The sequence below is a fragment of the Micromesistius poutassou genome (assembly GCF_964030765.1).
Source record: "Micromesistius poutassou genome assembly, chromosome: 9".
Classification (NCBI taxonomy): Eukaryota; Metazoa; Chordata; class Actinopteri; order Gadiformes; family Gadidae; genus Micromesistius; species Micromesistius poutassou.
Window position 1 is genome coordinate 10,937,714 of NC_140279.1, and position 13,296 is coordinate 10,951,009.

Here is a 13,296-nt window from a genome sequence, read left to right on the forward strand (position 1 = left end):
CAGGACAGACACCTTTTACATGGTAGAAACTACACCTTTTTCCCAGCGAAGCGCAGGCCTACACTAAACCAACAGCAAGCAGTCGACAGCCAGGTAAGATCTGACTTGTGAAGTAATACGTGGTACTTTTGTTGGTACAGCCTGCTTTAGTGATGTACGTCTTGTTAAATGACCAAGGCTTCACATTTATAGCCTGTGAGAACAGAAGGGTCAAATATATGTAACCCTCTACTCTTTTAGTGGGACACTGCTCTCAAAGGAAATAAAATCAGTACTGTCTATTATGCTCATATAATTGACTTTCCACCTTACTTTCCTTTCTGAATGAATTTAATGGACGTTGTGTGACATTAGCTGTACTGGGTTGTGGCGTTGACTAAGTGAGCCTACCAACTCCCACTGGTGTGAAACCTTCTCTTCCTCCCAGGCTGGTCACAGTCTTCCACAATGCTGCATCTGACGGTAAGAGGGACATAATGGATCACATCTAAATCAAACCCTTCTATTCAATTAAATTACATTTTATTTGTATGGCCCTTAATCACAGGTACAGTCTCAAAGGGCTTAACAGGACATATATGTATGACACCCCCCTGACCCTAGCCCCCCAGAGGGCAAGAAAAAATTCCCTTAATTAGCAAGGAAGATGTTGTGTTCTGTGTTGTATATTCTATGTTGTATCTCGGTGTTAACTGAGTGGTGGTCTCGGCTCTCTCCCCGCGTCCCCAGGGAGACTACGTGTGGCTGGACTCAGCGACGGGGGTTCAGATCGGAGCCCAGGTCAAGCAGTCGGAGAAGGGGAAGCTCCAGTTGGTGGACGATGAGGGGAAGGTAAAGCTCTCCGTCGTCACGACGATGAGGATCATAAAACCGTGACATCACACGGCCATAAAACGGGGCGTCAGACTGGGCTGGGTTTCCATGGTCACTTTTGGTGTCTACTTCGAGACTGGAGACTAGATTAAATGTTGATTAAGACAGATAAAGGAAGCTTCACTGCTTGTACATGGAGGGCAGGATCGTATGGTGGGTAGTGGACTCCCAGCCCAGAGATTCGATCCCCAATGTTCACAGTCTACTTGTAGGCCTCCTAGAGCACGAGGCCCCCTCGCCCATACCTGCTCATTCATGATGTTTACTTTTCACCGTATGTTGCTCTGGAGGGAAGTGTGGGCTAGATCAGTGGTTCTCAAACTTTTTCTACTAGTGTAGCCCCTACGATATTTTCTATGCGGAGTACCCCCTTTACTGGAAATGTTCTTAAAATGAACATAAACAATGAATGTCCGTTCTATTTGGAAGTGATATCATGAACATTAAAAGGGTTCAAATACGCCAGGGGATGGTCAGAGCAACATTTAGGTGTTTCTGGATGCGCTTTATTTTCACAGATTCCCCTTTCTCCTTGTTTTCAGATTTACATTTCAACCACTCGTCCATTCTCTCGATTTTCAATTGTCTAGCTTCAGAATTTCAACTTTTTTGTTGTTGTTGTGAGTACCCCCTGCACTACTCCAAAGTACCCCTAGGGGTACGTGTTCCCCCCCATTTGAGAACCACTATGCTAGATGACTAACAGTAAACCTGGTTGTCCTGCGTGTGAGACCTTAGACGTGCTGTGCTTGTGTCCAGGTGCACAAGGTGGGCCCCAAGGAGCAGGGGGCCCTGCGGCCCATGCACCCCACCTCGGTGGAGGGCGTGGAGGACATGATCCGCCTGGGGGACCTGACGGAGGCCGGCCTGCTGAGGAACTTGCTGGTCCGCCACAAGGAGGGCAGCATCTACGTACGTGGCCCTCTGTCTGTCTGTCTGTCTGCTCCTGTCTACTCCTCTTCTTCTCTCTCTGTTGCTCTCTCTTGCGCTCGCTCTCCTCTCTCTCTCTCTGTGTCTCGTGCTCTCTCTCTCTCTCTCTGTCTGTGTGTGTCTCTCTCTCTCTCTCTCTCTCTCTCTCTCTCTCTCTCTCTCTCTCTCTCTCTCTCTCTCTCTCTCTCTTTCTCTCGCTCTCGCTCTCTCTGTGTGTTTGCCCACAACGCCCGCTTTTATTGTGTGTGTCTCTGGGATCTCTCTGCTGGTACCGGGACTCCTCCTGGGTCCGGTGGGGCGTCTGTCTGTCAGACTTTGCCCCGCAGCTATCTCGGGGGGTGGGGGGGGGGGGGCATTTGTCTCCGTGGTTACGAATAAACGCTTGTAAAATGGGAGCGAGAGAAGAAGAGAGAGTGTAGACACAGGAGACACAGCCGTCCAGTGTGTGTTCAGATCAGAAGTTCAAACCCTGAGGGGTGACTCTCAGAGAGGTTCTGTTTTATTCCAGTCTATTCCAGGAGAACAGGGACATTGTGTTGTCCGACTCACAGAGACTCAGACCAGTGTGACAACGTCTCGAATCGAGTCAAAAGAAACTCAAACCGTGACTTCTGTCTGGGCTGAGGGACGGCGACATGGGACCACTGGCTCAATGATGTCTTTATGGGCAACATGCACTGTTGTTTACCGACTGTGCGCACACACACACACGCACACGCACGCACACACACACACACACACACACACAGAGCAGATGTGGGCAGCAGATGAATGTGTCTCTGTGATGATGGTTGTTTTGATGGTGGCGTTTCTCTCGTGTCCCCTCCGCTCTTTTATTTATAGAGCGTCCTCGTGCAGAACGTGCGGTAGTACAGTGTGCTGATATAGTACCCATGGTGTACTGTATAACTAGGTTTAGTTTTTAACAGAGTATAATAAGCACACTTGAGTCACACTTGTATAAGGTATAAGGGTCAATTATGTATACCTTCAATAATGTAGCATATTACATCAATCAACTGTCAATAAAGTTTACATTTATTTATATATACATATTTATTCTTTTGACTACTCTTATTCTGTGTATATATACGTTTTTTATATACTGTACATATCTTAATATATATTTTTATCTTTCTTTTTCTACTAAAGTTCTGTCTGAGATTCATAATTAGTAAATATCATCACAACAAGGGAATCAGCATAAACAAAACAAGCTCCATTGATATCCCATGTTGAAGACCACAGCGCTCCATGAGGTGTTCATGATGCCCCTCTCCTTCCAGACGTACACAGGCTCCATCCTGGTGGCGGTGAACCCCTACAAGGTGCTGCCCATCTACACAGCGGAGCAGGTGCACCTGTACACGGACCGGCGGCTCGGGGAGCTGCCCCCGCACGTCTTCGCCATCGCAGACAGCTGCTTCTTCAACATGAGGCGCAGCCAGAAGAACCAGTGCTGCGTCATCAGGTGGGTTCATCTGGGACTCTGGTCTGGTTCTGGTTCGGATCTGGTGTGGTTCCGGTCTGGTTCTGTCCTCGTTCGGGTGTAGTTCTGGTTCTGGTCCTGGACTAGTTCTGGTTCTGGTTCTGGTCCTGGACTAGTTCTGGTTCTGGTCTGGTTCAGACCTGTGAGAGTGTCAGATACATAGAATACTGTGTTATGTAGTGATGTGTAACATTAAGATGGTTTTTGCAAATGTTATACCACTTAAAGTTTTGTTTGTAAGCACTGTTTGCAAGTGTTTAAGTATTCCTATCTTACACCTCCTTCTCCTCCCCCTCATCTCCCCTCCTCCTGCTCCTTTCCTTTCCTCTCCCCTGCCATCCTCCTCCTCCTCTCCCAACCTCCTCTCCCTTCCCCCACCTCCTCCTTCTCCTCCTCCTCCCCCTCCCCCTCCTCTCCTCTCCTCCCCCCCCCCCCCTCTTCTCCTCAGTGGGGAGTCAGGAGCAGGGAAGACGGAGAGTGCTAAGCTGATGCTACAGTACCTTGCCGCTGTCAGCGGCCAGCGCTCCTGGATAGAGCAGCAGATCCTGGAGGCTAACCCCATCCTGGAAGGTAGCTAACCACACCGTACTTCCTAACCCCATCCTGGAAGGTACTACCTAACCCCACCTAACTACCTAACCCTATCCTGTAAGGCAGGGGTTCTCAACCACCGGGTTGTGGACCGGTACCGGGCCGAGGAGCATTGGCCACCGGGCCGCAGAGATTTGAGGCGCACTCACACTAGGCCATCTGTACCGTGCCAGAGTATGTTTGCCCCCTAAAGTCTAGATCGTTTGGCTAGTGTGAGCACGCCATCCGTACTCAAGTACAGTTCAATTCCGTGGCCTCAGTACACTTCGGAGAGGTGTGCTCAGGCCACGGTACAGATGCTATTGAGCTGACACACGCACACGTATGGTTACGCAACCAATATGTACAAGAGGCTCAGGCCCAGTTGAGATTGCCTAGTGTGTGTGTGAGTGCGCCCTTAGAAATAAAGCCTACCCAAAAAAAAAAAAGAAAAGTTTACACAGTGCATCACAGTCGTGTTATATATACAACCTGCCTGTGTCCCCAGCCTTCGGGAACGCTAAAACCATCCGCAACGACAACTCCAGCCGCTTCGGGAAGTACATTGACATCAACTTCAGCACGCAGGGGGCCATCGAGGGGGCCCGCATCGAGCAGTACCTCCTGGAGAAGTCCCGCGTCTGCCGGCAGGTGGGACCACCAACCACAGACACATCTCAGTCACAACTCAGAGCCCAGCCTGTCATGTTGATTCCTAACCGTGGCCCTGGTCCCGTCCTGTAGGCCCCGGAGGAGAGGAACTACCACATCTTCTACTACATGCTGGTGGGCATGACGCCACAGCAGAAGACCAAGCTGTCCCTGGGCAACGCCAGCGACTACAACTACCTCACCATGGTAACCACATCTGACACGCCTTAACTGGAATACACTGCTAAATCACACTTCATACAAATACGAAAAAGCTTTAGTTTGAGAAGTTTGTTGACTGTCGACAAACGGATACGTTTAATGGACAGATGGCTAAGTTAGAGTAACAGCTAGCTAGGATTAAATAGTTATATATATTAACTTAAATATATTGAATATATTAACTTAAATAATAGCAATTTTTATGTTCTGAATAAAACAGACGTTAACTGAACCAGCTAGCTAAGTGACATTTAAACCACTAGCTGAGAGACACAGCACACATTTTGATTAAATCTAGCACAAAGCTCCTAGAGTTAATTAAAGGGTAAGTGTTACGCACTGTTAAAAGGTGTCATCTTTGGTTCTGGGTCACGCTGTAAGCGTTGCAGGTGTCGAGGATTCAGTTGAATTGAATTCTTGATTTGAAGGACTCGATTAAATTCATTTTATTTCAGGGGAAGTGCACGACCTGTGAAGGCCGTGATGACATCACAGAGTACACCCACTTCCTGTCTGCCCTGAAGATCCTGATGTTCTCTGACAGCGACTCCTGGGAGATCTCCAGCCTCCTCGCCGCCATCCTGCACCTGGGCAACGTCAAGTTTGAGGGTCAGTAAGACACGCCTCCATCCTCACACCAGGGGGTCCAGGGCAGGACCTGAATCTGGCCCTGCCTTTGTCATTAATGAACAGGCCTCAGTTACGACACAACTTTATTAACACGTAGTTACAACACAACTTTATTAACACATAGTTACAACACAACTTAATTAACACAAATGTAGTTGCAACACAACTTTATTAATGCATATATAGTTACAACACAACTTTATTAACACATATATAGTGACAACACACACAACACATCTGGTTCAGCCTTTGTCATTTATTCCTTTTCCTCCTTCTTTATAATTCAAGGCACCAGTACGAATAACATGGAAGGCTGTGACATCATCGAGTCGCCCCATTTCAACATGGCGGCTAAGCTGCTGGAGGTAAGGGTTCCTGAGGCCTCACCATCGCCGCCGTAAAGCCCCGTCTGACTCTTCACTAGCCGTCACAAACCACTTTACGGTCCATACCCACCCACTGGTGACACCCCATAACCTTCCAGATCACCCAGTGGACTGTACCAACTGGTAGGTTTGATCCACCCGTCCTACATCGGGATGAACCCTCCCACTTGTGATGTCACTAGTGGATTTTATTTTGGTTGTGATCTAATGGACTAAACTTTAGCCTTGGCTTGAGAAGAGTAGTTTAGATGTCCGCCATCAGGCTGCAGATGATCCACACCTGAGGACTGTGCTTGTGGTCCGGTGTCCAGGTGAACGCCAAGGTGCTGGAGAAGAGCCTGACCCAGAGGTCCTTCCAGACCACCCGGGAGAAGGTGACCAAGTCTCTGAACTCGGAGCAGGCCCTGGACGGGAGGGACGCCTTCGTCAAGGTAACCCCAACCCCCCCAGACCGGCCCCTCAGGGTAGAAGACCCCCCTCCAACCCCCAGACCGGTCAGGGGAGAAGACCGTGGCTCCGTATGGATAGAAGATACTCTAGATGTTTGTGGGTCTTGGAGATGCTAATGAGTTATCTGACAAAGTAGTACTGCTAAAACATGAGTACTGCTGCTCATGTTTTATAGATACATTCTTTCAATTGTTTTTGTAAATGTTTGCAAAGAACCGTTTACCTTATCTCATCTTATCTGAGAAGACTCTCTAGGTGTGTGGTCTGAGATTTGTTCTTGGGTTAGGTGACCTAGCTGACGTTAAGAAGATCCTTGTTGGCTCTCTTGTACCTTGGTGTGTTCCTTCATGTTGTTGACCTCTGATCTCTGCCCAGGCCATCTACGGACGGCTGTTCATCTGGGTGGTGGGCAAGATCAACTCGGCCGTGTTCAAACCCCTGCCTGAGGACAGCGAGGAGGTCCACCAGTGCATTGGTCTGCTGGACATCTTTGGCTTCGAGAACTTTGTGAAGAACAGGTTTGTCAACAACAACAACAACAACAACAACAACAAACCAGCGGTACTGTAAGAGTACTGTTTCCCACACTTGTTTTGACTCTGTCGGTCTGTGGGGTCTTTGTGGGGTCTTTGTGGGGTCTTTGTGGGGTCTTTGTGTGTCTTTGTGCATCTTTGTGGGGGGTGTGTGTGTCTGCGTGTCGTAGCTTCGAGCAGCTGTGCATCAACTTTGCCAACGAGCAGCTGCAGCAGTTCTTTGTGCGGCACGTGTTCAAGCTGGAGCAGGAGGAGTACGCGCGCGAGGGCGTGGTCTGGACGCACATCGAGTACAACGACAACCAGCGCACGCTCAACGTGCTGGCCAGCAAACCGCTCAACATCCTGGCACTCATCGACGAGGAGAGCAGCTTCCCCAAGGTGGGATGTCATTGACATGTATTCATGTGTATGGATCTACAATACCAGAGCTACAATACAAGAAACACGATACCAGAAATACAACACCAGATCTAGATAGCAGAAACACAACACTAGCACTATATTACTACAGCCACAATACTAGTTATAATAGTTAATTTATCTTAGAAATATACAATACTGATCCAGAATACAAGAGCTGCTAATATAAGTAGATCTAATATTGCAGTTCTAGAATTGTAGTTCTAGTTAGAAATAGATACGACATGGAGGTTTACATTATACAAAAAGGGAAATTGAGTAAATTGTTTGCAATATTGTGATATAATAATCCACAGTTCTTTCTCTCTGACTACTCATCCTTTAATCTTCCATCCCACCACACAACTCCCTCCAAAAAGAAGTAAAATAAATGCATTGCTTAGAATTCATTCAGCCTCGTAGGTCTCACAGGAGTGGGAAGGATCTGTTTATTTGAGACACGTGAAGATATAAATGCAGTCCTAGAACTGTGAATAAGGAGCTGAGAGGCTAAACGGTCTGCGCCGTCTGTTCGTCTGTAGGGGACGGACGCCACCATGATGCAGAAGGTGAACAAGGAGCATGGGAAGGGAGACATCTACATCCCCCCCAAGAACGACCACGAGAAGCAGTTCGGGATCCGTCACTTCGCCGGCATTGTCTTCTACGACTCCCAGGGTACGTTGGGTTTGGTTGACCTTTCGTTCAAAAGTACTTTGTTGTTGTTTTTATGGAGTCGACTTTGTTGTTGGAGTTTTATGGAGGTTTTCTCTTGAAATTAACAGAATTGAAGAAAAGTAATTCTGTTGAGAATTTATAAAAATTCTCATTGAAATTCTCCTGAAATTTTTATTTAAAAATGTTTTTAATTTGTTATTAACTGAATTGAAGAAAAACCTTTCCTCTGTTTGTACATCTCCCCTCTTCGTGTGTTTCAGGTTTCCTGGAGAAGAACCGCGACGCCCTCAGTGCCGACGTGATCGAACTGGTCGAGACGTCCGCCAACCAGCTCCTCAAACAGGCCTTCAAGTCCGACCTGGCGCCCGGACAAGCCAAAGCCGGGGCCAACCCTCGGATGACCATGACCACCCCCAAGAACTCCCTCAGGGTGGGTGCTGCGGCGCTAGCTTTAGCTCATGCTAACCAGAAGAGAAAACACTGAAGGTTCATGCTAACTGTTGGCCCAGCGGCTCAGGGGTTAGCATTGTTGCTACAAAGTTACCATGGTAACTAGTGTCAAACTTCCTGAGGCGTTGACAGATTTGTCCTGCGTTGTGTTCAGTCTTTATTAAGATAACATCTAAGATAGCCATGGCCCTTGAGCAAGGCACATAAAACCAAGAGTTTGATAAAGTTTACTGAAGAGCTAAAAAAAATTCAGATAGTTAGCTAAAGAGTTAAATATAGAGTTGAATGATTGGATAAACAGAATATACAGTCAGGTGTAACAGTCAAGTGCAAGTAGAGAGGTAACTAACTGGGAATTTACACCGCAGGCGAGAGAGAGATGTGAGCGTAACGTAGGCGTATAAATTCACACCACCGCCGTTTATTTCACTATATTTTCAAGATTCATCCGATAATAGGCCTACACATCATAACCGAGACGCTTCAGAAACACTTGAAAATAGAAATGAAGCGTAAAGTTAAGCTTTTGTCGGCCGTGAGACGGGCGTAGAACGCTACCGGTGTAAATCAGTGGACTAGTTTGAATGGAATTCTATCTCTAGCTGAAGTCTGACGGCCGACTAAAAAAAACGTGTCTAAAATGGCTCTGGTGGCCTTAAGAGTTAACTGAAGCACTGACATTCTCATTGTCCCCCTGACCTGACAGCTGGGACCAGATGGTAGGAAGCGCTCGCCCACCCTGATTGGTCAGTTCCGCCAGTCGCTGGAGGCCCTGATGAAGGCGCTGAGCGCCTGCCAGCCATACTTCATCCGCTGCATCAAGCCCAACGACCTGAAGCAGCCCGAGGTGAGAGGACGGGGTGGAGTTGGGATCAGTGGCTTCATGTCTCTCAGTGGTTCTGATTCCGTACAGTATAGCACTCTATACTGTACACTCTACACATGCTTAAAGATTAACAATTCAATTGCAAAAATGTTGTAAGATGAGCATATCAACAAAGTGTGTGTGTGTGTGTGTGTGTGTGTGTGTGTGTGTGTGTGTGTGTGTGTGTGTGTGTGTGTGTGTGTGTGTGTGTAGTTCTTTGACAGGGACCTGTGCATGCGTCAGCTGCGCTACTCGGGGATGATGGAGACGATAAAGATCCGCAAGGCGGGGTTCCCCATCCGCTACTCCTTCCCCGAGTTCCTGGAGCGCTACCGTGTGCTGCTCAACACCGCCGCCTGCGACCCCAAGACCGTCAGTCACAGCTTTATTAACACATGGTTACAACAGGCCTTTATAACACAACTTTATTGACACATGGATACAACAGACCTTTATAACACAACACAGATAGTTACACAACACACAACACAGATAGTTACACAACACACAACACAGATCACTTTATGAACTTTATGAACACACAGATAGATAGTTACATCACAACTTTATTAACAGATTTTTGGTTAAAACTTTATCAACATTGTATTTATGTAACGTACCTATTTGTTTGGGTTTGTTTTTAGTCTGAGCTTAATTTTCTAATAGCGTCTTTAGAAAGAGCTTTATTAGTCAGTACATCCAGGGATACAATTCAAGATGGCTGCTTGTTCTTAGGAGAGCACGGATAAATGCTGTGAGATGATCTGTAAGAGTGTCCTGGCCGGAGAGGGACACTGGAGGAGAGGGCGGTCCAAGATCTTCCTCAAGGTGCCTACAATCTCTCTTCATCATACTCTCTCCACCAATCATAATGGTCCTACATCTGAGATTTTTTTTATCCCTGATCCACCTTTAATTAGATTCCCTCAAAACGTCCAATCCCATTCCTTCACAACATTCTCCCATCCCATCCTATTCATGACAATATTATGAAGGAAGCATAATAAACTATTGCATAGTTTTCATAATACATTAATCTCCAGGACTTCCACGACACAATGCTGGAGGTGGAGAGGATGAAGAAGCTGAACGAGAAGGCACTGGTGATCCAACGGGTCCTGAGAGGCTGCAAGTACAGGTCAGGAGACAGCCAACCAGTGGCCCGTCACTCATATAGACCCCGCCTCCCGTCCCCCCCGTCCCCCCGCCCTGACCACCTGTCCGTCTCTCTGACAGGAGGCAGTTCCTGAGGAAGAAGGCGGCTGCGCTGATGATCCAGAAGCACTGGAGAGGACACCAGGGCCGCAAGATCTACCGAGTGGTCAGTCCCAGGCCGCCTGCACCCGGGTTATAGTGGGTCTAGTGTTAGAGTGCTGTCTGCTTCCACTCAAAGGGTGTTTCTAGAATGTTAATGACAGAATGTTAACCTTCCTAAGTCACTTTGGATGAAAGCGACTCAGGAAGGCTAAATGACTCAACATCAGAAGGGCGTTCACTGGATGCATGACTTGTACTGTATACATATGTCTCTGTATATGTTAAGGCATTCATTGCCAATATTCACTACCATTCACTACCATTAGTACCATTAATACCTGTATCAAACCCATTATACCCTATTTCATTGATACTTTGGGGGTTGGGGGTCAACTGTCTCTTTGTTAGTACCTTGTTCCACAGAATGTTTCAATTTCACTTTATGTATGAGGTGTACTGTATATCTGTTATGCTCAAAATCAAAAAAGAAATCATGAAAAAAAAACAGATGGCGGTTCACTGAAGGGTAACCCTCCCCCTGACCTCCAGGTCCAGATCGGGCTGACGCGGCTCCAGGCCCGCGTGCGTTCCCGCCAGATGCAGCACAAGTACCAGAAGAAGAGGGAGGCAGCCATCGTGCTGCAGGCCCAGGTCCGCGGCCTCCGCGCCCGGAAGGAGTGGCGGCGTAAGAGGGACGCGGTGGTGCTGCTGCAGGCCTACACCCGTGGCGCGCTGGCCCGCAGGGCCGTCAGGAAGATGAAGAGAGACGTACGCTGGTTCTGTCGTCGTTTTCTACTTAAACTATTTGTTTAAGAACTTCATTTTAAGTGCTAAATTGCCCATAGCGCTTAAAACTAAGTTATTAGGCTAGCATGGCTGCTAGAACCCTCGTTCTGAAGACAAGTTAGCACTTAAAGCTTATTTTAGGTCTTAAACTAGCCTGGCTACTCACTATTGCCGCTTTTCCACCGCCAGTACCTACTCGACTCGACTCGACTCGACTCGACTCGCCACGCCTTATTTGCGTTTCCATTGGCAAAAAAAGTACCTGGTACCTAGTACCGGGTACTTTTTTTTAGTACTACCTCCGTCGAGGTTCCATGCCAGCGGAGTAGGTACTTTTGTGTGACGTAAACAGGCTGCTGGTAACTGATTGGCCAGCGGCTGTAAATGGGAATATTCACTCAAGTTAAGTTGTGTCCGGCGTGGTTGGAGTCCACGAACCCGCTCCCGAGGGGGACACTGATCAGCGTTTCGCCGTGTGTGTCGCTCCTTTCCCGGGGCTAGAGTTAGGCTGCGCGTCGTTATGTGTGTCGGGCGTGGTTGTGTGTGTCCGGCGTGGCTGGAGTCCACGGACCGGCGTTTCGCTGTTTCGTTTCAGTGTCGTTCCTTTCCTAGGGCTCGAGTTTCGCCTCTATCAACGTTACCGTATGACAACAATAGACGCGCAGTCATTGCGCTTTTTATTTTATTTCCCATCATAACCTTTCCCGGGAATCAGGAAATAGTCTTGATCAGATTCAGATTTCCCGGGAATCGCGTCTCCCGTGATTAAAACCTAATGACGACCCGCCCATGGTGGAGAGGTTCTTTTCTACGACCCGCCCACATTGAAGAGGTACTTTTTTAGATGGAAACGCAACCAAACCGAGTTGAGTCGAGGCGAGTCGAGTCGAGTCGAGTTGGTACTGGCGGTGGAAAAGCGGCATATATCGTTCTGAAGACAATGTTGCACTCAAGGTCGGGAACCAACTGGCCACTGGGACTATTGTTATGTGGTTGTTATGATCGTAGTATTGCCACATCAAACCTTATTATGCCATAATTTGTAAATTGTTTGTTCCAAACAAATTGTTTGTTCATTAAGATGGCTCAAGTTAAGCGTTTTTTTAAGTTGTGCAGAACTGGAAATGACAGAGCGTTAAATAGAAAATAAAAAAACAAATCAGAGATTCACAGAGTCACATCTGAGCGGTAAATGAACCCCAAAAACGAAAAGAAAGTCAGTTATGACGCATGTATAGTATATATAACAACTTTATCAATACAAATATAGTTACAACACAGCTTCATCAACACGATAACATTGTCAGTTACAACAACACTTTATTAAACATTAATAGTTACAACACAACTATATTAACACATAGATAATTACAACCAAACTTTACTAACGCAAATATAGTTACAACACAACTTTATTACCATAATATAACCCAACACTCAAAGAGTCCGTTATTCCCTCTCCCTCCAGGGGTTCCTTTCGGCCAAAGAGCGGCGGGAGGAGGAGCTGGCGTCTCTGGAGCGGCAGCGGCGTCTGAACGAGGCCCTGCGGAGGCAGCGCGAGGCGGACGCCAAGGCCCAAACCAACCCCCTCAGCGACCAGGAGATAGTGGACAACATGTTCAACTTCCTGCACCCGGCCGGCGGCAGCCAGGAGGGCCAGGGCCCCGACGGGTTCAAGGTCAGGGTCGGTCCGTTGTGGGGGTCGAGGGTTCCAGTCCCGGGCAGAAGGTTGTGGGCGTGGTTCCCCTCACTCGCGTCTCAGTGTCTGTGGGATGTGTTCTCATGGTGAATGGTGAATGGACTGCATTTATATAGAGATAAATGTTAGGAAAAAAGGTTAGGTAATATTGTACTATGAGTGGCCACTGGTTAGAAAAGTTCTAACCACCGAAAGCGCTTTTACAATATTGCATAACATTCACCCATTCATGCACACATTCACACACCGACGGCCGTGTCAACCATGCAAGGCGACAGCCAGTTTGTCAGGAGCAGTTAAGGTTAGGCGTCTCGCTCAGGGACACCTCGACACTCAGCTAGAAGGAGCCGGGGATCGAACTAGCAACCTTCCAGTTACCCGCCCGTTGCTCATGCTCAGTGAGAGTTGGTCACTGGCCGATGTTC

General features: G+C 47.7%; 1 protein-coding gene across 1 annotated transcript in view; it reads left to right on the plus strand.

The window, feature by feature from the left end:
* Positions 1 to 447: 447 nt before the first annotated feature.
* myo7ba (myosin VIIBa) overlaps positions 448 to 13,296 on the plus strand; it is a gene marked incomplete at both ends in the record, with an annotated part of 30,700 nt that continues 17,851 nt past the window's right edge. The window contains 21 exons of the mRNA XM_084472556.1: positions 448 to 462; positions 730 to 831; positions 1,633 to 1,785; positions 3,090 to 3,274; positions 3,741 to 3,862; positions 4,371 to 4,513; positions 4,607 to 4,720; positions 5,191 to 5,348; positions 5,661 to 5,730; positions 6,063 to 6,182; positions 6,577 to 6,719; positions 6,905 to 7,115; positions 7,679 to 7,814; positions 8,075 to 8,244; positions 8,971 to 9,111; positions 9,343 to 9,501; positions 9,865 to 9,957; positions 10,173 to 10,267; positions 10,366 to 10,450; positions 10,936 to 11,154; positions 12,641 to 12,850. Coding sequence (XP_084328682.1) covers positions 448 to 462; positions 730 to 831; positions 1,633 to 1,785; positions 3,090 to 3,274; positions 3,741 to 3,862; positions 4,371 to 4,513; positions 4,607 to 4,720; positions 5,191 to 5,348; positions 5,661 to 5,730; positions 6,063 to 6,182; positions 6,577 to 6,719; positions 6,905 to 7,115; positions 7,679 to 7,814; positions 8,075 to 8,244; positions 8,971 to 9,111; positions 9,343 to 9,501; positions 9,865 to 9,957; positions 10,173 to 10,267; positions 10,366 to 10,450; positions 10,936 to 11,154; positions 12,641 to 12,850 — 2,844 coding nt within the window. The remainder of the gene's footprint in view (positions 463 to 729; positions 832 to 1,632; positions 1,786 to 3,089; positions 3,275 to 3,740; positions 3,863 to 4,370; positions 4,514 to 4,606; positions 4,721 to 5,190; positions 5,349 to 5,660; positions 5,731 to 6,062; positions 6,183 to 6,576; positions 6,720 to 6,904; positions 7,116 to 7,678; positions 7,815 to 8,074; positions 8,245 to 8,970; positions 9,112 to 9,342; positions 9,502 to 9,864; positions 9,958 to 10,172; positions 10,268 to 10,365; positions 10,451 to 10,935; positions 11,155 to 12,640; positions 12,851 to 13,296) is intronic.